General features: G+C 43.3%; 1 protein-coding gene across 1 annotated transcript in view; it reads left to right on the top strand.

Moving 5' to 3' along the window:
* The first annotated feature begins 8,630 nt into the window (after positions 1-8,630).
* LOC141134461 (proteinase-activated receptor 1-like) overlaps positions 8,631-26,056 on the top strand; it is a 28,746-nt gene continuing 11,320 nt past the window's right edge. The window contains exon 1 of the mRNA XM_073623994.1: positions 8,631-8,830. Coding sequence (XP_073480095.1) covers positions 8,746-8,830 — 85 coding nt within the window. The 5' untranslated portion in view covers positions 8,631-8,745. The remainder of the gene's footprint in view (positions 8,831-26,056) is intronic.

The raw sequence follows: 26,056 nt of genomic DNA, 5'->3' as shown, positions 1-26,056 counted from the left end.
TTTGCTTACCTCTGTGTCCCCCATCCACACCTAACCTCTGCAACCCTCATCCACAGCTCACCTCTTCTTTCCCTGTCCACAGCTCCACTCTATACCCCTATCCACAACTCACCTCCCCCTCCCCCATCACACGTCTGCACCCTCTAACTACAGCTTACACACCCAGTCCACAACTCACCTCTTCACCTCCATCCATATTATTTCTGCTCCCCTTCTGCACCCCCATCTAAAGTTCACCCCAATCCACAGCTCTCACCTTTGCCACCCACCTCTGCCCCCCCCCAGGTCCTCTACAACTCTCACCTCTGCACAAACCCCCCCACAGCTCTCATTTTACACAACCTGCAGCTCTTACCTCTGTACAAAGCTCCCTTCCCAGTTGTCCTCTCTGTACAAATTTCCACCCCTCGCTGCACAATCACCCCCCCCCTTCTTTCACAGTTATCCTCTCTCCATGGACTAAGTCTCTGGGGGTCTCTCACTCTCTCCCCCCCCTTTTTAATCCAGAACGCCCTCACCTCTTCCACTGCCAACCAGTTCTCCAGTCCATGTGGTATGCGCTGGATTTTCAGACGATCGAGGAGCTGTCAGAACTGTAGCTGGGGCTGCTCTGCTCCATGCTACAATGTGAGAAGAAGCGGGGACAGAAGCTGCCTCCTGAATCAACACAAGCAGCTGTATGTTGCTGTGCTTGGACCCGAAGAACCCGAAGGCAGCAGCCCTGGTTGTGCAGCGCTAGTGTGTGTGTTATGACAGGTCAGAGCAGAGAGAGCTGCCTGTCATAAGTGCTGGAACGGCGTTCTGCCACGTCCCGGCAAATAAAAGCCCTGGTTTTACCTAATGCAGCAACATCCACTGTAAAGGAAATTTGTAAGTTCTGTATATAATTGTATTCTATTTTGTACGTATTGCACACTGCCCTCACTGTGCACACGGCACTAATAATGTTTTCAGCGCATGTTTGCATTCTTTCAAGTCCTGATTAGAATTAGTCTGCCTATGTTACGCCCCTTGTTACCATAAAAGTACAATTGTAATATTAATGTGATACCTACCTAATTATGTGTATAAAAACCTTCAATTGCGTCATAATACGGCAGAACAGTTATTTGGAAAGATGTGGAGTGTATCTTTGCTGTCTGTTCCCTACTGCAGTAGTTATTAATTTGAAACCACTAATCAATATGAGGATAGGAGTTGGCTATTTATAAAATGACCAGGTCATCCACACATGTAGGAAAACCAATAGGTGATTTATTCTTTCAAAGCAAATACAGTTTTGCAAAGTGTTACTGACTAGTATTCCAATGTTTCTCTTGTCCCTCACTCAGCTAATGTGACCCCAACACTGATAGAAAGGGGCAGGGGGGAGGGGCTAACAAGGGTGCTCTGCAGGTAACTAACATCCTCCTTATCAACCTGATGTCATTGGTTGGTAGGATGCTGGCAGCAAGAAGGTTGTAATTGTGCACAATGAAAACCTGTGGCTTTGTGTAACTAAAGAGCAGGCTTCATCACAATGCTGGCTTGTATACAATGTTTGGGTAATTTTTTAGGTATTTTGTCAAGGCACCCCTGGAGAAACCTCAATGCACCCTGGTTGAAAAGGGCGGCTCTAGTCATTACAATTTGGCCCTTGTAGAAGTTGTTCAAATCCTTACGCTTGCCCATTTTTTTCTGCTTTCAACACATCAGCTTCAGGGACAACATGTTCACTTGCTGCCTAATATATCCCACCCACTTTCAGACGCCATTGTAACAAGATAATGTTTTCCACTTTACCTGTCAGTGGTCATAAAGTTATGACTAATGTGGTGTATGTGGATGGATGATGCTGTACAGTGCATCCGGAAAGTATTCACAGTGCTTCACTTTTTCCACATTTTGTTATGTTACAGTACAGCCTTATTCCAAAATGGATTACGTTCATTATTTTCCTCAAAATTCTACAAACAATATCCCATAATGACAATATGAAAAAGTTTGTTTGAAATATTTGCAAATTTAATAAAAAAAACGAAAAAAAAAAAAAAAAAATCACACATAAGTATTCACAGCCTTTGCCATGACACTCAAAATTGAGCTCAGGTGCATCCTGTTTCCACTGATCATCATTGAGATGTTTCTACAACTTGACTGGACTTCACCTGTGGTAAATTAAGTTGATTGGACATGATTTGGAAAGGCACACACCTGTCTAAATAAGGTCCCACACTTAACAGTGCATGTCAAAGCACAAACCAAGCCATGAAGTCCAAGGAATTGTCTGTAGACCTCCGAGACAGAATTGTATCGAGGCACAGATCTGGGAAAGGGTACAGAAAAACGTCTGCAGCATTGAGCCTGGGTTCACACATATGTGATGTCAGACATCGCATGTGATTCACACCGCATTGCTGTGCAGAGTACATGCAATGTCTGTGCAATGCAAGTTCACCCATACAGTTATATGGCTGAACTCGCATTGGATTTGTGCGAAAATAGTGCAGGAACCTTTTTTTTTTCCCCGCACTCGAATCGGATTGCATGGGCGTTCACACTGTGATCTAACTCCTGTCCAAATTCACAGTTTGCACTCACAGTTTTTGCGATCTGCGAACCAGTCTGGGAGTGTCATTAACCGCTTCAGCCCCGGAAGATTTGGCTGCTGAATGACCAGTCCTTTTTTTTGCGATTCTGCACTGCGTCTCTTTAACTGACAATTGTGCGGTCGTGCAACGCTGCACCCAAACAAAATTGACGTCCTTTTTTTCCCACAAATAGAGCTTTCTTTTTGTGGTATTTGATCATCTCTGCGTTTTTAATTTTTTGTGCTATAAACAAAAAAAGAGCGACAATTTTGAAAAAACACAATATTTTGTACTTTTTGCTATACTAAATATCCCCATTTTTTTTTTTTTTTAAAAAGCTATTTTTTTCTCAGTTTAGGCTGATATGTATTCTTCTACATATTTTTGGTAAAAAAAAATCGCAATAAGCCTATATTGATTGGTTTGCACAAAAGTTATAACGTCTACAAAATAGGGCATAGATTTATAGCATTTTTATTATAATTTCTTCTTTTTTTACTAGTAATGGCGGCGATCTGTGATTTTTATCGTGACTGCGACATTATGGCGGACACATTGGACATTTTTGACGCATTTTTGGACCATTGTCATTTATACAGTGATCAGTGCTATAAAAATGCAGGGAAGGGGTTAACACTAGAGGGCGATCAGGGGGTTAAATGTGTTACCTAGTGTGTGTTCTAACTCAAGGGGGGATGGGACTGTGTAGGGGAGATGACAGATCACTGTCCATACTTTGTATGAACACACAATCTGTCTCTTTTCCCCTCAGAGAACCGGGATCTGTGTGTTTACACACACAGTTTCCAGTTCTCGCTGTGTCACGAGCGATCGCGGGATCAGGCGCGATGACCTGCCGGGCACTCGCGTGCCCTTAGTGGCCCCAGAGCAAAGTGACGTAACATAACATCGTTTCGCCCAGCCGTGCCATTCTGCCACAGTAAAACTGCGGCAGCTGGTCGGCAAGTGGTTAACTTTGTAATGACACAGCGATTTGCAGAGGGCAGTGTGAACTGCCTGTGAGGGAGATGCGATGCGGGAACCAACACTGGAATCACGCTGGTTCCCACATCACTTATGTGTGAACCGGGGCTATAGGGCCCAATGAGCACAGTGGCCTCCATCATCTGTAAATGGAAGAAGTTTGGAACCACCAGGACTCTTCCTAGTGCGGCCAAACTGACCGATTGGGGGAGAAAAGCCTAATGCCGCGTACACACGGTCGGACTTTTCGTCTACAAAAGTCCGACAGCCTGTCCGACAGACTTCCGGCGGACTTTCGGAGGACTTGCAGCAGACTTTCTAACGAACGGACTTGCCTACACACGACCACACAAAAGTCCGACGGATTCGTACGTGATGACGTACACCGGACTAAAATAAGGAAGTTCATAGCCAGTAGCCAATAGCTGCCCTAGCGTGGGTTTTTGTCCGTCGGACTAGCACACAGACGAGCGGATTTCGGGGTCCGTCGTAGTTACGACGTAAAGATTTGAAGCATGTTTCAAATCTAAAGTCCGTCGGATTTGAGGCTAAAAAAGTCAGTTGAAAGTCCGGAGAAGCCCACACACGATCGGATTACCAGCCAGCTTTAGTCCGTCGGCGTCCGTTGGACTTTTGTAGACGAAAAGTCCGACCGTGTGTACGCGGCATTAGTCAGGGAGGTGCACATCATTTACGGCTTACTGAAGACTTAAAGGTGCCAAATTTAAAAAGATAACAGCATTCAAAATGGCCAAACTTGGAGTTTTGAATGCTTTTAAGTGCAAAGGAGGGATTTGTGGTCCTATAGACCCCAGATTACTCCATAAAGAGGACCTGTCATTGACTATTACTGTCACAAAGGATGTTTACATTCCTTGTGACAGTAGTAAAAATGATCAGAATTTTTTTTAAAGGGACAGTGTAAAAAAAAAAAATTAAAATAAAATAAATAAACAAAAAAAAAATTTAAAGTACCCCGTCCCTCCGTGGGCATGGGAGGAGCCTAGGACACAGTCTGCTGAATACATTGTATCAAGCAGCAGCAGCTTGCGTAGCAAGCCTTGTCCTTACAAGCCAGCTGAGATCTGCCTATCTGCTTATCTGCATGCCTAAAACAAGTCAGGCACACGTGAGTTTATCACTGTGCTGTTTTGCCTGTGAACTTTTATTGTAACAATATTGCGCAATGTTTTCTCTCTTTGTTTATTTTACATAAAACCACTTGATACTGAGAAAATTACCATTCATTGTGGCTGTGGAAGAAATAGCTCAGAGGGTGAACAAATAAGTATAAGTACTGCAGAAATCCAGATATCCCAGATTACTGAGGATTGAACTGTCACCTGTTACTTATCCTATCTCATGAATTTAATCATCTATATTTAATCAGATTCTATTGGCACTATCTATCTATTTATACTCATCAATTGTATATGTAGTAAGTTTATCATTTATTTATTTTTTATTACGGAGGATTCAACACTTATCACAGGGAATATATCTAATTTATTTATTTATTGGCACTAATTTGGATTGATTACTATTTGTAAATGCATTTTTAGTATATTTATACACAATTGTTGCTTAGTTTACTTTGGAGATATTGCACCACTTCCAGTGGATTTGTATAACTGGAGGAACACAGTTTTTAAATATTTGCGATTTTTTCATATATTTGCGATTTTATATATATGCGATTTTTTAGCGATTTGGTAGCAATTTTTTCACATTGGTTTTTTAGCACAAAAAAATCTTTTCTCACATTGATTGAACTTTGTATCAGAGCGCATCAATCTATGTTATACCCCGTCCCTCCGTGCTTACACGCAGAGGCGAATGCATATGTAAGTCACGCCCACAAATGTAAATGGTGTTTAAACTACACATGTGAGGTATCGCCATGATTGTTAGAGCGAGAGCAATCATTCTAACACAAGACCTCCTCTGTAACTCTAAACTGCTAACCTGTAGATATTTTTAAACCTATGGTGATTTTTAAATATCGTATTTTGTCACCATTCCACGAATATGCGCAATTTCACTGTGTAAAAATATACCAGGGTTATGGCATCTAGCTGCTGCCAAACCAAGGGTATATAACGTCAGAATAGCGACGTACATACACGGTCTGCGGTCTGGAAATGGTAAAGACGTCCCTATTCCCCCGAGGAAGATTTTGATAATTGCAATCGAAACGCGTTGGGATCTTTTTTGGGCAAGAATACCAATTTGGAAATTCCTGCATAAAGGTATGTTACCTGCCATTGTTTAACCACTTTCTGCCCACCATATAGCAGAATGATGGCCGGAAAGTGGTTGTATTTACCTAACTGGACTACAAGCAGGATAAGCCGCTAGCGAGCACCCGCTGGGACATGCAGTGCGGCAATTGGTGGTGTGGTGTGTCAGTCTGACACACCGCAGCTCCGATCCTGGTGAAGAGCCTCTGACGTAGGCTCTTTACCATGTGAGCAGCTGTGTCCAATCACAACTGATCACAGTGTAAACAAGAAGAGCCATTTATTGTCTTTTCCTCTATTTGCACTGACAGATGCGAGTAAAGGAGAAACGATCGGCTGCTCTCCTGACAGGGGGTCTGTGCCGATAATCAGTGCATTCATTATAGGTGCAGACCCATCGAGGATGCCCACTGGAGACCACCAGGAATGCCAATCAGTGCCCATTAGGATGGCACTCTATGCCCATCAGTGATTGCCTGTCAGTGCCTCCTGATTAGTGCTGCCTATCAGTGCCATCTATCAGTGCAGCCCATCAGTACCGTCTATAAGTGCTCACCAGTGCCACCTATGAGTGCCCATCAGTGCCACCCATCAGTGCTCCTTGGTCACAACTGAAGCCACCCCTCAGTAAAAGGCACATGACAGCCCGCCTTGAGTATGCCAAAAGGTACTTGAAGGACTCTCAGACCATGAGAAAGAAAATTCTCTGGTCTGATGAAACAAAGATTGAACTCTTTGGCCTTAAGGCAAGCGTCATGTCTGGAGGAAACCATGGCAATACCATCCCGACAATGAAACCTTGGTGGTGGCAGCATCATGATGTGGGGATGCTTTTCAGCGGCAGGAACTGGGAGACTAGTCAGGATGGAGGGAAAGATGAATGCAGCAATGTACAGAGACATCCTTGATTAAAACCTGCTCCAGAGCGCTCTGGACCTCAAACTGGGGCGAAGGTTCATCTTCCAACAGGACAACGACCCTAAGCACACAGCCATGATAACAAAGGAGTGGCTACAGGACAACTCTGTGAATGTCCTTGAGTGGCCCAGCCAGAGCCCAGACTTGAAGCTGATTGAACATCTCTGGAGAGATCTGAAAATGGCTGTGTACCAACGCTTCCCATCCAACCTGATGGAGCTTGAGAGGTCCTGCAAAGAAGAATGGGAGAAACTACCCAAAAATAGGTGTGTCCCGCCCAAGGTACGTCATATGATGTCCTTGACTTTGTGTGGGTATATCTGAATGATGTCTGTAGGTACAGGCATCATTCAAATATTGTCTTTTTCAGCCGGCGATTCCCTACACCATAAGAATGATCATAGTGGCTGTTCCGCCGCTTGGTCGTTCTTACGGGCGGCGAGAGGGGACGCCCCTCCCTCCTGTGCTTCTACCGACTCACCGCTTCCATAGGTGAGTCAGAGAACGGATCCGCTGGCCCCGGATGTTTACCATAGAGATTTCCGGCAGACCAGATGGTCGCCGGAGTCTCTATGATCGTTCAGAGGCCGAACGCGATGTTATGACGTCTCGCCCGGCCTCTGAATTCAAACAAATGGCGCTACTTTGGCTGGGAAGCCGAGATCCTTTTTTTGTTTTTTTTTTATTTCAGGCTTCCCAGCCTAGAGGTGAGATGTGGAGTCTTATTGACCCCATATATCACTGTAAAGAGGACCGATCATGCCCTAGTCCTATTACAAGGGATGTTTAAATTCCTTGTAATAGGAATAAAAGTGATTAAAATTGAATTTTATTTTTTTAAGTGTCAAACTAAAAAAGACAAGTAAAATTAATAATAAAAAAATATATATAAATCGCCCCTGTCCCCGAACGCAAACGTAAGCACATATGAAAACGGTGTTCAAACCACACATGTGAGGTATCACTGCGAATGTTAGAGCGAGAGCAATAATTTTGGCCCTAGATCTCCTCTGTAACTCAAAATGTAACCAGTAAAAATTTTTAAAGCGTCGCCTATGGGGATTTTTAAGTACCGAAGTTTGGCGCCATTCCACGAGCGTGTGCAATTTTGAAGCGTGACATGTTAGGTATCTATTTACTCGGCATAACTTCATCTTTCACATTTTGTAAAAAAATTAAGCTAACTTTAATGTTTTTTTTTTTTTTTTTTAAAGCATGAAAGGTTTTTTTTTTCCAAAAAAAACCTGTTAAAAAAATTGCTGTGCAACGACCGCCATTGTATTCTCTAGGGTCTTTGCTAAAAAAAAACATATATAATGTTTGGGGGTTCTATGTCGTTTTCTAGCAACAGAATGATGAATTTTACATGTAGGAGAGAAATGTCAGAATTGGTCTGGATGGGAAGTTTTAATCTATTTTGGAATAAGGCTGTAACAAAAAATGTGGAAAAGTGAAGCGCTGTGAATACTTTCCGGATGCTCTGTATATGGACAGCACAATGGCTCAGTGGTTAGCTCTTCTACCTTGCAGCACTGAGATGATTGGTTCACATCCCAGTCAGGACATTATCTATGGAGAGTTTATCTATTCTCCTGGATTTATGTGTCCTTCCCCCCACCACTGTCTATACTTCTCCTAATAAATACGTGAGATTGGAGGGAAGGGGCTGATGTGAGGTTGTCAGCACTATAGAAGTGCTGATAATAAATGGAGTCATGTAAAGAAATGAGAATATAAACTTTCCATTCTGAGCTCTGCTTTGTTTCTATACTTATTGTTTCAATTGAAAGTGATAGAAAATGAAAGTAAAGTCCCCGCCCCTCCTGAATTCTGAGCTAAAGGACAGTCCCTCCCTGCACCGCCCCCTCCATACTGTGACCTCCCTGTGTGTGGGGCCTGGGGGAGGAGCAGTGTGGTCAGGACACGCCCCCCCTCTCCCCCTCTCTCCCGCACACACAAGGAGCTGCTGAACGTATAGAGAGAGATCAGAGCGAACTTCTGCTGGGATCTATAGCCGGACTTCATACACAATCATGGAATATACAAGGAGATCAGTCCTCTGCTGGCTGGGACTTGTGATCGTGCTCTGTGCCGTGCAATGTACACCGCAAAGGAGAGGTAAGTGACACCCAGAGAAGATATATGTTTAGATCTATAGCCTGTGACACAATCAATGTTCCTTTCCTCCCTCTATTCTTCCTCTGATCCCCTATGGGGGATGATGTTGCTGACTTGTTTGGGTTGTCACCCTAATCCTTGGTTTAGGAGAAGCATCTGGGAGAAGCCAGGACTCTGCAAAGTCTGACTTGACCCTCAGTGGACCTATCAGGGTGCAGATCAGAGCTCCACATATACAGCGACTGTCCATATTGCTGTGTGTACAGGTTCTCTAACATTGACTGTACACTTATGGATGGAGCTGCTTGAGACTTCTTCCCCACATTTGGTAGACCACTCATCAGCTCTGTCCATAGAAATGATGGACAAGGCCAGGCTGGTCCGGTGCAGAGACAATAGGAATGATGAATTCAGAGCTCCTTCTACAGTCCTGATCCCATCCTCCATCCATCCTATCTGGGGTCTGTACACCATGCATGTGTATGATCACATCTCACCATAACATGGCCATACACCGTTCAAATTTCAGCAGGTTCTGGATGAAATCCAAGCGATAGGTAGGACACCACACGTCTCAAAGAACTTCCATTGAAAATTGAAGGAGCCAGGCAAAAATACTTTGTTGAACTGTGACTGCAACCAATCAGCTCCAGCCACTGTTTGGGTATATAGTAGCCAAAAATACAATAGCCAGCCGCATCCATTCACACTGTTCAGATGGGGGACCTCAAATCCATATCTATCTATCTATCTATCTATCTATCTATCTATCTATCTATCTATCTATCTATCTATCTATCTATCTATCTATCTATCTATCTATCTATCTAGATTTTCCTCTACGTATAACAGCAGCCTTTCTCAACCTTTTCAACACAGAGAAAACCTTGAACTAACTTTCCAGAATCAGGGAACCACTGATAATAATGTCTATATCTACTACTCGTGATACATTAGTGGGATGGTCACTGGGAAGAATTACCACCTATAAATAGCTTAAAAGAGCAACGGCGTCAGTGGGAACTTATCTGAGAGGTAGAAATTGCCGATTTCTCAAGGTACCCCTAGTAACCTCTGGAGGAACCATGGTGGAGAAGTGCTGATGAGTACATTGTCCTCCTATATATGTCACTGTCCATTAAGGTATTCTTTATCTGTCATCCTTTTCGCTATCTATGGCTGATTAAAGTGGCAGATCGCTTTGGTTTCTAATGGAAGAAGACACAGTTCCCCCTAACAGTCTTTTTATTTAGACATTCAACATTTTCAGTGAGAGGGAATCTGTAAATGTTTGTGTGTCAGGGCAGATTATGGCTGCTAAGGATCCGCTGTATACAGTACACTAAATATACGTCTGATGTTAATAAACATGTACATTATTTATCTTCTATATACTGTATATGTGTCTGTCCATCTATATATACATTATCTCTCGTCACTATTCATCTGTGTTTTATCAATCGATCGATTCATCTGTGTGTATATTATCATTATCTATCTCTTTTCCTTTCCTTTTTTCCTTTACTTTGTTTCCTTTCCTTCATTCCTTTCCTTCTTTTCCCTTTTTTCCTTTCCTCCTTTCCCCTGTTCATTCTTTTCATTTCCTCCTTTTCCTCCGTTCCTCATTTTCCTCCGTTCTTCATTTTCCTTACCTACTTTTCCTTTCCTCCTTTTTCCCCCGTTCTTCCTTTTCCTTTCCTCCTTTCCTCCTTTTCCTTTCCTCCTCTTCCTCCATTCCTCATTTTCCTTACCTTCTTTTCCTTTCCTCCTTTTCCTCCGTTCCTCCTTTTCCTCCGTTCCTCCTTTTCCTCCGTTCCTCCTTTTCTTCCGTTCCTCCTTTTCTTCCGTTCCTCCTTTTCTTCCGTTCCTCCTTTTCCTTCGTTCCTCCTTTTCCTCCGTTCCTCCTTTTCCTCCGTTCCTCCTTTTCCTCCGTTCCTCCTTTTCTTCCGTTCCTCCTTTTCCTCTGTTCCTCCTTTTCCTCCGTTCCTCCTTTTCCTCTGTTCCTCATTTTCCTTTCCTTCTTTTCCTCTGTTCCTCATTTTCCTTTCCTCCTTTTCCTCTGTTCCTGATTTTCCTTTCCTCCTTTTCCACCGTTGCTCATTTTCCTTTCCTCCTTTTCCTTTGTTCCTCATTTTCCTTTCCTCCTTTTCCTCCGTTCCTTTTTTTCCTTTCCTCCGTTCTTCCTTTTCTTTTTCTCCTTTTCCTCTTTTTCTTTTCCTTTCCTTCCTTCCATTATCTATCTTTACACTATATGTCCAGTTTAAGGGCTAGTTCACACCACATGCAGTCCAGTACGTTTTTTTTCTGCATCAAAAAGTAGGTTCTAGGGCTTTCCAGTTCAAGAAAAAACTGCACTGGAACGTGAAAAATGTATCAAAAACACCCCGGAATGCACTGGAACGCATCAAAAACGCAGCGCACCCCAGTACATTGAAAAAAAAAAAACAGGAAAAAAAAAGAAGAAAGCATCTGGAATACATCCAGAAATGCATTAAAAACGCACAGGAAGGGGCCAAGAAACGCGATAAAAACACACATGCAGAAATGCATCTGGAATGGATCTGGAGTGCGTTTTTGTGGTGTGAACCAGCCCTGAGTATAAATTCTCTATCATCTCTCTGCCTGTGGCTGATGAAAGTCCGGCAGATCTTTCTGGTTTCTGATGGAAGAAGATGCGGTCCTCTTTTCAGTCTGTGTATTTGGACCCAGCTCAAATTTTTTACCCAACTAGAAAGTTTCTGTTCATTTGAACAACCAACCATGGTTCCTGATGTGTGGAGAAGGAGAACATGCCACAGGGCACACAAAACATGGTAGTGTCTGATACTTGCTGTCCTCCACAAAACACGATGGTCAGTTTTCCTTTTTGTTTTTTATAGCCAGAACTATCCCATGTACATTTGTACGAGTCTAATATAAGTCATTTATTTGTGTTGGTTGTTTTGCAGTGTGTGTATTGATCAGCTTTATTATTCAACTAACAAAATGGTTTATCCAAGAGATTAGTGCAAACACAATAGGATTGGCTGCGTTCTCAGGACCTTTTGTTCCTGGTTTCTCGGAAATCCAGATTTCTTTTATTCCCATCTAGCAGTGTGGGACCGCCCCATGCCAGGGCATTCAATGCTCCGCCACTGCAATGCCCACATGACCTTGAGCACAAGTAGATAAATGACAGCCAGGGACTTTTCATGAATTTGAGATGACTGAGGATGTCTGTGACAACCGAATGAGCTGGTCTGCTATATTAGATATAGAGTTGTATGAATGATCATAGCTTTAAAAGCTAAAAGTAAAATAGTTTAAAGAGGATTGTAGGTATTGGACCAAAAGACCTTTGTTCCTAAAGTATAACCAATTTTTACACTTTCATTTTGGATAGGGTAAGATTAAAACCCCAGCCATATTTTTTTTCTGTCCGTGTCCCATTAGGAAGGTTTGTCTTCATTTCCTGTCTAGGAGACAGTACAGGAAGTGAGAGGATGTCTCCACAGAATGTAACTTCTTCTTAAACTGGCCATACACATTTTATTTATTTTTGTTCAGCCAGCATATCTCTTCTTCCACACAAACGAGGTGCGCGCTTTGACTGCGGGTGCGGGAATCGCTGCAATACCCGCAAACAATCGCAATAATGTGAACCTAGTCTCAATCCTATATTATAATATTAATAATAATAAGGCTACTTTCACACTGAGGCGCTTTACAGGTGCTATAACGCTAAAAATAGTGCCTGCAAAGTGCCTTGAAAGAGCCTCTCCTATCACTCCAGTGATAAGGCCCTTGGGCTTTGACACTGGAGCGGTGCGCTGACGGGATGGTTAAAAAAAAGTCCTGCAAGCTGCATCTTTGCAGCGCGGTAGGAGCGGTGTATACACCGCTCCTAAAGCGCCCCTGCCCATTGAAATCAGTGGGCAGCGCCGGCAATGCGCCGCTGCAGTGGCGCTTTGCAGCCGGTTGTAACCCTTTTTCAGCCACTAGTGGGCGTTAAAAGCACCCGCTAGCAGCCGAAAACCTCTGCTAAAACGATGGTAAAGCGGCGCTAAAAATTGCGGCGTTTTACCGCCGACACTCCCAAATGTCAAAGTAGCCTAATAATAGAGGCCTGAAGGAATTCTGCATTCTAGGCATACGTCCCTGAACACAAACAGCCCTAAGGCCCCTTTCACACTGGGGCGGGGGCGGCGTCAGCGGTAAAGCACCGCTAATTTTAGCAGCGCTTTACCGTCATATTTGCGGAGGTATTCGCCCGCTAGCGGGGCGCTTTTACCCTCCGCTAGCGGCCGAGAAAGGGTTAAAACCACCGCAAAGCGCTGCTGCACATTTTTTCCTGTGACAATAATCACATTACGTTAGTACATAGCTATGCTTGCCTTTGTCGTTTGAGAATTTTCGTACAAGTTAATAGCATTCTTAGTTACATCATGATAAGCACCTTCATGGGAAATCGGACGATAGTTCATCTGATTTTTCTCATTGGGGTTGATTTACTAAAGACAAATAGACCGTGCAGTTGCTCCAGAGCTTAGTAAATAAGGCAAAGCTTCAGTTTGTAAAGAATGCCCAATCATGTGCAAGGAAAAAAAAAAAAAAGATAACAATTTTTTTTGCTTGCACATGATTTTAATGATTGAAGTAAGCAGAGCTTCTGCCCATTTACTAAGCTCTGGCGCAACTGCTCTTGCAGAGTGCAACTGCAAAGTGCACAGTCTATTTGCCTTTAGTAAATCATCCCCATGTTGTGTGCTAGGCCTAATGCCTCGTACACACGATCGGATTGTTGGCCAACGTGGAATTTTGTCCAAAAGGTGTTGGCTCAAACTTGTCTTGCATACACACGGTCTCAAATGTTGGCCAACAATTACAAACGTAGTGACGTACTAGACATACTATGTGGTTTTTCAGCTCTTTGGTGCCACCCCTTGGGCTCCTTCTGCTAATTTCCTGTTAGTAGATGATTGGTGGGTGTTGATTCTCGCTTTTCTTTTTGCGTTTTTCAATTCATGCTTTTTAGTTAGTTTCTGAACAGCCTTTCGTCAACTAGACATGTTGCGGAATTGGAGGAGATAAGGTGTTATTTATTATTGGCCTTGGAGTTATTGCTTTGACATTTTTTTTTGTTTGAATAATGATTTGATTTGGTGTATTTTCTATATTTTTGGATGCATAGAATGCACTTTTTGGTTAAGTTCTATTGGCAGATAGCATGTCTAATTTTTTTTTAATGCACAATAAAAAAATTGTGTAGAATAATACTTGGCTATGTGTTTTACTTCAAATGACAGTTTGGGAGTAGGCAGTTACATTTTAAAAAATACAATGTAAAATTAACAAGGGACACCAACATAGTTGTATCTTTGTTCTTAAAAACTGCGGGATAATGGTGTTGTGTGGTAACTTGCACAAATAAAAAAAAAACAAAAAACCATAATAATATTATTCTTGATATCACTAGAAAAAAGGCCTTTGAAAATTTGTTTGCAATAACTCCATCAGTATCACCAGCAAAGTAGCTTCATTATTATTCCATTAAAGAAGGAGAGAATTGTGCGCTGCATTTGGAGATTTCATAATTTGCCACATCACCAATGTTAATTCTCCATTACAAACGCTAGTTTACAAGACCAACCGCTTCTGCTTTGGAGCATGCGTGTTTACACTTTGGACTTTTGTCCGACGGACTTGTGTACATACGATTGGAAAATTCGACAACACACATTTGTTTGGCGTAAAGTTTTTGAAGACATGAAGACATGCTAGCCAACATTCGTTGGCGGAAAGTCCAAGAACAATTGTCCGATGGAGCATACACACAGTCGGATTTTCCGCCAACAGCCTGACATCCAACATTTCTCGATGGAAAATCCGATCGCGTGTACGGGGTTTTAGACTTTACCATGCTTTTGGCAGTGGGGCTGGAAGCTGTACCTGTGCCTCCTGGGGGCCGTGTGCATGTAGTTTTAGTTAGCATTATCACTGTATAAGATGAATTGCCTGAGTACACACCATGCTGGTTTAATTTAAGTAAAAAGAAGAGTATTTAAAAAAAGCAAGAATAACCAGTACAGGAACATGTGCTCCAGCATATTTGGTTTTAGATGCGTTGTCATTTTTTAGTAAAGCTGATTGCAACAAGGAAAATAAGGGTCAGTGTGGAGGGACCCCCAGGTTCTCCTCAGTGGGACATGCAGTCACAGCATTGCGGCTTCACCTGTGTCCATGGACCATAGAGGCCATTATTGAGTCTTTCTGTGTGGCCATTACATATTGGCCTTTCCTTATTGACCTCCGACCATTGTCAGTGTGATTCCATTTGATATTTCCCCAGTGTATAGGCCACATGTGCTGTGAGTCATTTGTTGGTTATACTGCCTGCTAAGGGTATTTTGTCTTGCTTTCCTATCCATAACAGAAGAATGTCTCCACAGCAGTAATCAGCTCTGGGTCAGAGTTCATAGGCGTCAAAACATTCTGGAGGGATGACGTCATGGGACAGCTTTCTCCTGGGACTGTCTGCTTCTATCCTGGCATTCCTCCAGCACATTCCGCCCCTGTCCTCCCACTCCTGTGACTTCATGGATGGACATCAAACATCTCCTTGGAGCCAGAACTGGAGCTCCTCATTTTACACGGCTAGCTTGTAAAAGTTCCCAGAACACACCAGAAGGATCATTTTAGTCAGAAGCACAGATGTGTAAACTGAAGTGCAGGCTATAGGGTGAAGTGTTACCTCAGGTCCCTTTCCTAAAAGTAAAAGTAAAAATCCAAGGTGCCATTGATTGGATGCCCATGAGGTGAAATCTTACAAGTTTAGTCACCTAAAGGAATGGCGCACAGACAAAAACATACAAAACTGACGCTATTAACACTAGTTTATTATTAGGCCTCATTCACATGGGCACACTCCAGCATACACTCCTGTGAGGGCCTTGTTTATCCACATAGGGATGCACAGGTGTTTGATGCATCCCCATGCAGGTAGTCCCATTTCTGTCAGTTGGGATGCAGTGGCTGTACAAACAAAGCTGCTGTTCTCAATTTCATATCCCTGAGTGTCTGGATGCACAGCCCTGAACCCACACTGTCTGCGTTTGGGCCGTGTACCAGCACCTACTTGGAGATTGCGAGCAGCAGCTGTGTCCGTGCAGCCACTGCATCCCAATTAAAATCAACATGAAAGGAACTGCCTGCACGGAGATGCACAGAATACCTGTGCGTCCCCATGCAGGTAAACTGGGGCTCCTGCGCAAGCGTATGCTGTAATACACCTATGTGAATGTAGTCTTATGTTTGATGGTACTGTTCCATGCTTAGGACCCCTTGCACACAAGGCCATCCAGGCGCAAGGTGTCCCTCCCAACATTTTAGTGTGCCCGGTGGGACATGTGCAGTGTCCAGCTCTGCTACCTGCAGTCTGTCTTAAGTCTATGGCAGGCTATAGCTGTATGGGGCTGAACACTACTGGTTGGTGCCCATGTTTAGGGCCCTATGTGTTCAGGGACGAATGTACAGAACAAAGAAGACCTGCGTTTTATGCATTCGTCTTTGAACGTACAGGGCTCTAAACACCGGTACCACTCAGTACAGTGCCTCTATGGACACCTGTCTCTCCTGGGTGCACTAAAATGCTGGAAGGAACGCACTGCACCTGGACGACCCTGTGTGCAAGGAGCCTAAATAACTTGAGCATTTTTTTACCTTGTAATTTACCTCCCAATGCCTGACTACACTCAACATGCCGAATCCAATTATTCCTAATAGTCCCTATTCACACTTGTACTCCCAGTCACCCTACCCTCCAAAAGTACATGAGCTTTTGTTTAGCATATTCAGGTGTTTTTGCCCCTATATAGTTCAGTGGGTGCGCCTGTAAATGCATATGTGCGTTTCTGTAGGTTTTTGCGTTTGAAAATCTCTTCCTCTAGAACTGCTCTCCTACCCTTGCCCAAGTCCTGAACCTTGATATACACGTAAAATCACTTATACAGTACATTGCTTGTAAAACACCCAAAAAAACATTTTAAAATCACTAGCGATGCGCTGTGTATTTTTTATTGTAGGTAAACAAGGCATCAGAAATTATTTGAGGTAGGTGTAGGCTGTTCAGATCACCGCATTGCAAATCAAAAACATTTTTTTTTCTCTATAAGAAACTCTTTCCATTAAAGCTGACCTTCACCCAGAAATGTACAATAAAGGCACCTTTAAAAATGTTATCAAACACCATTCTTTGAATACCTTGTGTGCGTTTGTGTCTATTGCTTTTATGCCTGCAGCCATTTTCAGTAATTCAGATTAATCTCTCCCCTTTTTTAAATTAATTTTGCCCTCAAGATCTGGCAAAATTTCCCCAAATCTTTAAAAAATTTGGTGAAAACTTGCAGTTTGCAGACGAAATCTCTGGTGATGTAGCCTTCCCAGGGTGCAGCTGTGAGGCCAAACTGTGTACATCATTTAAATGTGAATGACTGGGTTAATCTTTGACTTAACAGATGAGTAACAGAGGTTTTGCAAGCAGCGTGCAGAGGTGCATGCACCATTTATTTTTAATGTTGTGGGGGAAAGGTTCACCTGAAAGCGGAGTACCACCCTCAAAGTTTTATTTTTATAGTCAGCAGCTACAAATACTGTAGCTGCTGACTTTTAATAAGGAAACTTACCTGTCCAGGGAGCCCGCGATGTCGGCCCACTGAAGTCGGCTCGGCTCGATACGGCACTGCGTTACTTTAACTGACAATTGCGCTGTCGTGTGACGCTGTACCCAAATAAAATTTATGTCCCTTTTTTCCCACAAATAGAGCTTTCTTTTGGTGGTATTTGATCACCTCTGTGGTTTTTATTTTTTGCACTGTATACAAAAAAAGACCGACAATTTTGAAAAAAAAAAAGAATATTTTTTACATCTCTGCTATAAAACGTTCCCAATAAAAAAATGTAAAAAAATCAAATTTCTTCATCAATTTAGGCCAAAATGTATTCTGCTACATATTTTTGGTAGTAAAAATTCCAGTACGTGTATATTGATTGGTGTGCGCAAAAGTTACAGCGTCTACAAACTATGGGATATTTTTATTTGTTTTTTTTTTTTTTTTTATAGTAGTGGCGGCAATCAGCAACTTATAGCTGGACTGCGATATTGCGGTGGACAAATCGGACACCTAACTGACACTTTTTAGGGATCAGTGACACTAATACAGTGATCAGTGCTAAACAAAATATGCACTGTTACTGTACACATGACACTGGCAGGGAAGGGGTTAACATCAGGGGCGATCAAAGGTTTTAAATGTGTTCCCTGGGAGTGATTACTAACTGTGGAAGGGGGGTGCTTTGACTGGGGGAATGTCAGGAACACAGGATCAGCACATTCCCCTCTCACAGAACAGCAATCTGCCCTGTTTACATAGGCAGACCACCGTTCTGCCTTTCTCATGAACGATCAGTGGCTCTCCACTGGACCTGCTGATTGGCTTCCGCTGTGTCCAATCATAGCAGGAGTGGGCCGCTGGTGGCGCGCGCGCCCCAGACCCGGAAGTGTCAGATCATGTACTATCTACGTGATCTGGCACAGAGCGGCCACCCTGCCGCAGTATATCTACGGTGGACTGTCGCTAAGCTGTTAAACTTTATTTATTTATTTTTTATATATAGATATATATATCTATATATAGATATATATATATATACATATTTTCCCTATATACTGACTTTCTTAAAAGTCATGAATGCAGTAATTTAGGGCTTAGATGAGTTTAGAAGTTTTTTTTTTTTTTTTGCAGTTTTGGTAGTTAAAGTGGACCTATCATCACGTGTACACCGATCAGCCATAACATTATGATCACCCACGATAACCTGTTGAGGTATGGACTCCATTGGACTTCTGAAGGTATGCTATGGTATCTGGCACCAAGCTGTCGGTAGCCCATCCTTTAAGTCCTGTAAGTTGCGGAGTGTGGATCAGACTTGTTTATCCAGCACATGCCACAGATGCTCGATTGGGTTGAGATCTGTAGATTTTGAAGGCCAGGTCAACACCTTAAATTCATTATTATATTCCTCAAACCATTCCTGAATTCCTCAGACCAGCCCACCTTCTTCTATTTCTCTGTGGTCCAGTTCTAATGCTCACCTGCCCATTGTAGGTGCTTTTGGTCATGGACGCAGGTTGCCATGGGCACCCTGACCAATCTGTGGCTATGCAGCCCCGTTTGCAACAAATCGCCATTCACTGTGTGTTCTGACACCTTTCTATCAGCATTGATTTTTTTTTCAGAAATTTGAGGTACAGTAGCTCTTCTATTGGGTCAGACTACACAGGCCAGCCTTTTCCCTTCGCCGGAGTTGAAATTTAATGTTGATTCAACCCCATTAATGATAAGAAAATCGAATGAATGTCCCCAAAATGACTTTAGTGGTAAATGCCCTCAGATGACAGCCCTATAGCAATGTCCATAGAAGCAATGAAATACGATTAGCATCACCTTTTGAACTGTCCTTCCCTGTGGACAAATATTTGAGGAAAACAGGCTTTTATTGTTAGAGGTCTAATTAGGGACAGACATTTTATGGGACACTATCAGTTTAATTAATTTTCAGACCCCTGACAATAAAAGCCTTCCCTCATGCTTTTGACCAAATGTTCTGAGTTGTGGGAGAAAAAAAACAGGGAAAGCATACAAACTCCATGCAGATTGTTGGTGAGATTGGAACTCAGACCCCAGAGGGGTGTCAGATCCAGTCTTGCGGCAGTTTCCATAAATCAATCCTCGTGTGTTCAGTTTCATAAATAGCTCCTTTCAGCAGGGGGGATGCACAGTCTCTGGTGCCCCCGGGTCAGGGTACATGACAATTTGTCACTTTGCTTGATGTACCAAGGTGTTAAAAAAGTATGGAGCATCAGGGAAAATGTCAAATGTCTCTGGGAAAAGATGGTTCCTACAATGTAATGACTTGGAGCAGGAAGGACTTTTTGGTAAATGCTATGGCAGGTCTTTAACCACTTCACTACTGGGCACTTTTACCCCCTTCCTGCCCAGGCCAATTTTCAGCTTTCAGCGATGTCGCACTTTGAATGAGAATTGTGCAGTAATGCAACGCTGTACCCAAACAACATTTTTATCATTTTTTTGAGACAGAGCTTGCTTTCTTTTGGTGGTATTTAATCACCACTGGGTTTGTATTTTTTTGCTAAACAAACAAAAAAAGACCAACAATTAACCACTTAAGGACCAGCCACGTTTTGAGATTTTGGTGTTTACATGTTTAAAACAGTTTTTTTTTTTACTAGAAAATTACTTAAAACCCCCAAACATTATATATTGTTTTTGTTCTAACACCCTAGAGAATAAAATGGCGGTCATTGCAATACTTTTTTTCACACCGTATTTGTGCAGCGGTCTTACAAGCTCGCTTTTTTTGGAAAAAAATCACTTTTTGAATAAAAAAATAAGACAACAGTAAAGTTAGCCCAATTTTTTTTTTTTATATTGTGAAATATAATATAATATAAAAAAGTCCGCAGATCTCATATTTGGACTTAAATGCGATAAAAAAAAAAAAAATTGTCATTTGAAAAAATGACAACAGAAAAATGTGCCTTTAAGACGTATGGGCGGAAGTGACGTTTTGACGTCGCTTCCGCCCTGCTATGGTATGGAGACGGGTGGGGGCCATCTTCCCCTCACTCATCTCCATACCCAGCAAGGGGACAGACGCGATCGCCTCCGCCACTGCCGCTGGCTCCGGTGAGCGGCAGTGGGCACCGGATCGCGGTGCCACCTATAAAAGTGAACTTGCGGCGAATCTGCTGCAGAGACCACTTTTATCTTGTAGCCGACCGCCGGCCGAACACGGGGATACCGGGGTTATGGCAGCTAACTGCTGCCATAACGATATCCGTCCCCAAAGTAGGGACGTACAACCGCGTGCAGCGGTCGGCAAGTGGTTAAACTAATAAAAACTTTTTTATTTTGTAAATAAGTGATTTTTCTCCTTCACTGATGTGCGCTGATGAGGCTGCACTGACGGGCACTGGTAGGCTGCACTGATGAGTTGGCACTGATATGCGGCACTGATGGCCACTGACTGGCATCACTGATGGGCCTGCACTGATAATTATTACCCTGATTATCAGTGCAGATGTCCCCACTGAGGAAAGCAGCTTATCGGCTCTCCTCTTCTCATGCGCTGTCAGCCTGAGGAAAGGAAAGCCAATAACCGGCAGTTCCTATTTACAATGTGATAAGCTGTGATTGGACACAGCTGATCACATGGTAAAGTGCCTACGTCATAGGCTCTTTACCGTGATCGAAGATATGGTGTGTCTGAGGCTAATTAAATGCAGATAAGGCACCAAGTGAGTTTAATTACCACCTTAATCAGCCACAGAACCTGTATAATTAATATGTGTTCGGTTTTAAAGGGATGAGGTGGCAACCATACACCTAGGGCAGCCTATTTACTTGAATGGGCTGCCCTACGCCTGACAAATGCCCCAAAGTAGCTCCAGAACATTTTTGGTGGTGAAGCGTTGGGTTTTTTTTTCAGTGCGCGTTTTAGAGTATTTTGTTGTGTGACAAACACGTGGCAAAGTGTGCATCTGCTACCCGTCCTAGGGGGGCCATGAAGTACATGGTAAAACGCATGGAGTTTTTTTTTTTTTTGTTTTGTCACGCATTGAGGAAGAGCCCAGGTGTGAATGCAGAGATTCACCGTTCTGGTCACTGGCGACCATTATCACCCAGAGTGAAAGTGAATCCCAAATTTTGAGTGTTCACCAGAAAAGGAATAGAGGGGGGAAAAAAATCCAATGGGAATGCTAGTTCTGGTTGCCCTGGTGACTACCAGGGATTTCCCATCACTTGCTGTTGCAGCTATGGGACAGGAAGTGAAGGGAAATCTCAATGGGACAAAAAAAAAAAGCACCCCAACGCAGATTTCAAACACAGTGCGTTTTGCAGGTACCAAATCACATGTTAACACACTACCCTGCGGTTTGGTGTGGCACATTTTTTAAAAGTAGTGCATGTCCTACTTTTTTCCGTGTTCCAGTGCAATTTCAGCCTATTCAAATGAATCACACTACACGGGAATTCAGAGGAATCGCACAGGGACGTGGCACACATTCCTGTGTGATCCTGACGTGAACTGCCCTTACTGTCACATAATATCTGGTAGCAGGGAGCCACATCATCCTGATAGCAACATTTACAATGCCAGACTGAACATTGTACAGGACAAACAAAGGTGTGCTGTGTATGTGGCACGATTCTAATATTTTCCTATGTAATCACATTCACTTGAATAGATCTTATCAAACAGTAAATCATTTTATGTACTGGACTGTGAGGACATGAGCAGAGGGAACAAGTACGGTATTTATTCCACAAAGAGAAATCTATAACTGGGCAACAGTCAATGTAAACTCTTAACTGAATGCACTTAGCCTGCTAAATCACTGTGTATAATGAAAAAAAGCTGCTATATTTTGAATTCAGACGCATGTTGTCACCATCTTTCAGGTACACAGCATTGTCACCCTATTACAGACAGTAATTTTAATGACAGCTGCAACTTAAAACTATTAAGAATGGCTTTTAAAATTATATTAATATGTTAAAGAGGAAGTAAACTCTGATGGGTTTTACTTCCTTTTTAGCTCCCTGCAAAGTAAAAGCATAATGTGCTAGTATGCATCGTATACTAGCACATTATGTGCCACTTACCTTCAAACGAAGCCCGCAATGTCCCCGCTGGAGGCCACATCCATCTTCGCTCCTCTTCCTTCCGGGGCCACGGACTCAGGCTCTGTGACTGGCTGGAGTCGTGTGACAACACTCCCACGCATGCACGCAGGAGCCGCCAAGCATGGCACTCGCTAGTGAAGAAACGCACGGAGGGTGATATCGGCGCACTACTGTACCTGTGGGTAAGCCTTATTATAGGCTTACCTATACCAACCGCTTTAAAGCATATAAGAAGAGGTTTTAGTGATTGAGTTTACATACACTTTATTACAGGGTTCACATTTGACAGTGGTGTCTCAAAGCATCATGAGTTTAAGAGTACACAGCAGCAGCTGTTTGCTTTTGGACTCTTTCTCTCTCACTGACACTATGGCCAGCCCCTGAGAACAGAGCAGGCAAAGGGGGGGGGGGGGGAATGAGGCACAGGCCGAATCAATATTGCCCAGTGTTCTGGTTCCGAAAAATCAAGCAATGCTTTTAACCCCTTTGCGTTGGGGCCTCCCGGCCCTTTAAGAGGTTTCATATGCCGGGGGCAGGGTTTATAATCATGTGACCTCCATGATTGGCTGTAATTAGTTTTTTGTTAGCCACCGGTAACTGTGTCAGCTAATTGGTGCCTAGGAGGTAACCAGAGAGCGTGGCATTCACCTAAGGGCTCATTCAGATAAGCAATTAAGCAACAAGTACTATTTAACCTCCTCTTTTGACCTAAAACAATGGACACGCTTCTACTCTCTCTGTTGGCAACTGCCTTGACCTCATATTCCCCTACCTGCACTCCGCACAACCTCTCCAATATTCCTTTTCCTCTCTCTGATCACCACCTTATTAGTTTCACTCTGTCCTTGTCTTCCTCCTCCTTACCTTCCAACTACCAAACTATTACCCGTAGAAACCTTCGCCATCTTAACCCTTCTCTTCTTTTTTCTGCTACAGATTGTCTCTACGACAAAATCTCATCCTTATCCTGCCCCAACTTGGCCACTTCTGTCTACAACAGTTCATTGTCATCCACCCTGGATACTTTCGCCCACCTCACTACACACAGAATCAGGCCCTGACCGCTACAACCCTGGCAGACAGACAATACCAGAAGCCTCAAAAAACGTTTGAAACGTCTTTTCTACCTTTACCACTCTACTTCATCCTCCATTACCTCCACCCACTAACTTACTCACTGCCCAGAAGATTGCTAATCACTTAAAAAATAAGATTGAGATAATTTGTCTCGAGATATCCGCTCTACAGATATCTCCCTCACTTTACACTCCTTGTCGTCCTGCACAATCAATACTTCCCTCTTTTAACCCAGCTACTATAGAGGAAGTCACTAAACTTTTTTCTAACGCCCACCTAACCTCCAGCCCCCTGGACCCTGTTCCTTCTCATATATTACTGTCACCATCTGACTCTATCCTACACTCTTTAACTCATATCTTCAACCTCTCACTCTCTACTGGCATCTTCCCCAACCCTCTAAAACATGCACTAGTCACTCCCATACCAAAAAAGGCCTCACTAGACCCCACCAATCTTAACAACCTAAGACCCATCTCTTTACTCCCTTTTGCCTCCAAACGTTTAGTCTACAACCGACTGAGCGACCACCTCATTGAGAATAACCTTCTTGATCCCCTTCAGTCTGGATTTCGCCCACAGGACTCCACAGAAACTGCCCTCCTAAAACTCACAAATGACTTACTAATAGCCAAAACCAACGGTCATTATTCCGTACTCTTACTCTTGGACCTTTCCGCTGCCTTTGATACAGTTGACCACCCCCTCCTGCTCAAAAAACTCAATTTGCTTGGTCTCCATGGCTGCACTCTCAGTTGGTTCGAAGCTTACCTATCTTATCGCACCTTCAGTGTCACTTACAACTCCACTTCCTCCTCTCCAACTCCTCTTACAGTTGGGGACCCCCAAGGTTCTGTTCTTGGACCTCTACTATTCTCGATCTACACATCCTCCCTGGGTCAGCTGATAGTCTCCCATGGCTTCCACTACCATTTATATGCTGATGACACCCAAATCTATCTCTCTGCCCCTCAGCTCACTCCATCAGTCTCCTCATGCATCACTGATTTACTAACAGACATATCAGCCTGGATGTCAAATCACTTCCTCAAACTGAATCTATCTAAAACTGAGCTTTTAATATTTCTTCCCCCCACGTGCCCCTTCCCCTGACTTCTCTGTCAAGATCAATGGCACACCTATCAGTCCGTCCCCACATGCCAGGGTGCTAGGGATAAACTTAGACCAGTGGTTCTCAACTCCTGTCCTCAGGACCCACTCACAGGCCAGGTTTGCAAGATAACTGAAATACATCACAGGTGATATAATTTTCTGCTCAGTGATTGCAGTATTCTAGTCTGCATCTCCCCAAGGTAATACTTAAAATCTGGCCTGTTAGTGGGTCCTGGGGACAGGAGTTGAGAACCACTGCCTTAGACTCTGAACTGTCCTTTCAGGCCCACATACAATCCCTGTCCAATTCATGCCGCCTTAGCCTCCGCAACATTTCCAGAATACGCGCCTTTTTAACTAATGACACCACCAAGCTTCTAATTCACTCCCTGGTTATCTCTTGACTACTGCAACTCCCTCCTCATTGGATTACCTTTACATAGACTATCCCCCTTCAGTCCATAATGAACGCCGCTGCAAGACTCATCCACCTTACCAACCATTCAGTGTCCTCCACCCCTCTCTGCCAATCCCTCCACTGGCTTCCACTCACCCAACGAATAAAATTCAAAGTACTAACAATAATTTACAAAGCCATTCATAACTCTGCCCCCAGCTACATCACTAACCTAGTCCCAAAATACCAACCAAGCCGCTCTCTTCGGTCCTCCCAAGACCTCCTGCTCTCTAGCTCCCTTGTCACCTCCTCACATGCTCGCCTCCAGGATTTCTCCAGAGCTTCTCCCATCCTTTGGAACTCCCTACCCCAATCTGTCCGACTATCCCCTAATCTATCCATCTTTAGACAATCCCTGAAAACCCTTCTCTTCAAAGAAGCCTATCCTGCTTCTAACTAACACTGTTTTACTTCCTCCATCAGCTCATTCCCCACAGCTATTACCTTTTGTATCAATCGACCCTTCCTTTTTATTGTAAGCTCTAATGAGCAGAGCACTCTGATTCCTCTTGTACCAAATTGTAATGTAACTGTAATGTCTGCCTTTATTTTGTTAAGCACTGCTCAACCTGTTGGCTCTATATAAAACCTGTATAATAATAATAATATAATATATATAGGCTGCCCTTAGAAGTCAATGCACGCACAGCACCGGCATAGACACAACTGCATGTCAAAATTGGACATGTGGGCAACACGGAGTGCACTGGTCCAAAGGCAAAGGCTCCCGCTTCTGCCCGCATGTCAAAATTTGACATGCAATTTTGCTCGTGTGAGCGCTGCTTTTGTTAATCCACTTCAATGGACAGCTCGCACACAGCTCCAAGGTGGATG

Source organism: Aquarana catesbeiana, linkage group LG01 (assembly GCF_042186555.1).
Source record: "Aquarana catesbeiana isolate 2022-GZ linkage group LG01, ASM4218655v1, whole genome shotgun sequence".
Classification (NCBI taxonomy): domain Eukaryota; kingdom Metazoa; phylum Chordata; class Amphibia; order Anura; family Ranidae; genus Aquarana; species Aquarana catesbeiana.
This window is presented reverse-complemented; position numbering and strand designations above follow the sequence as displayed.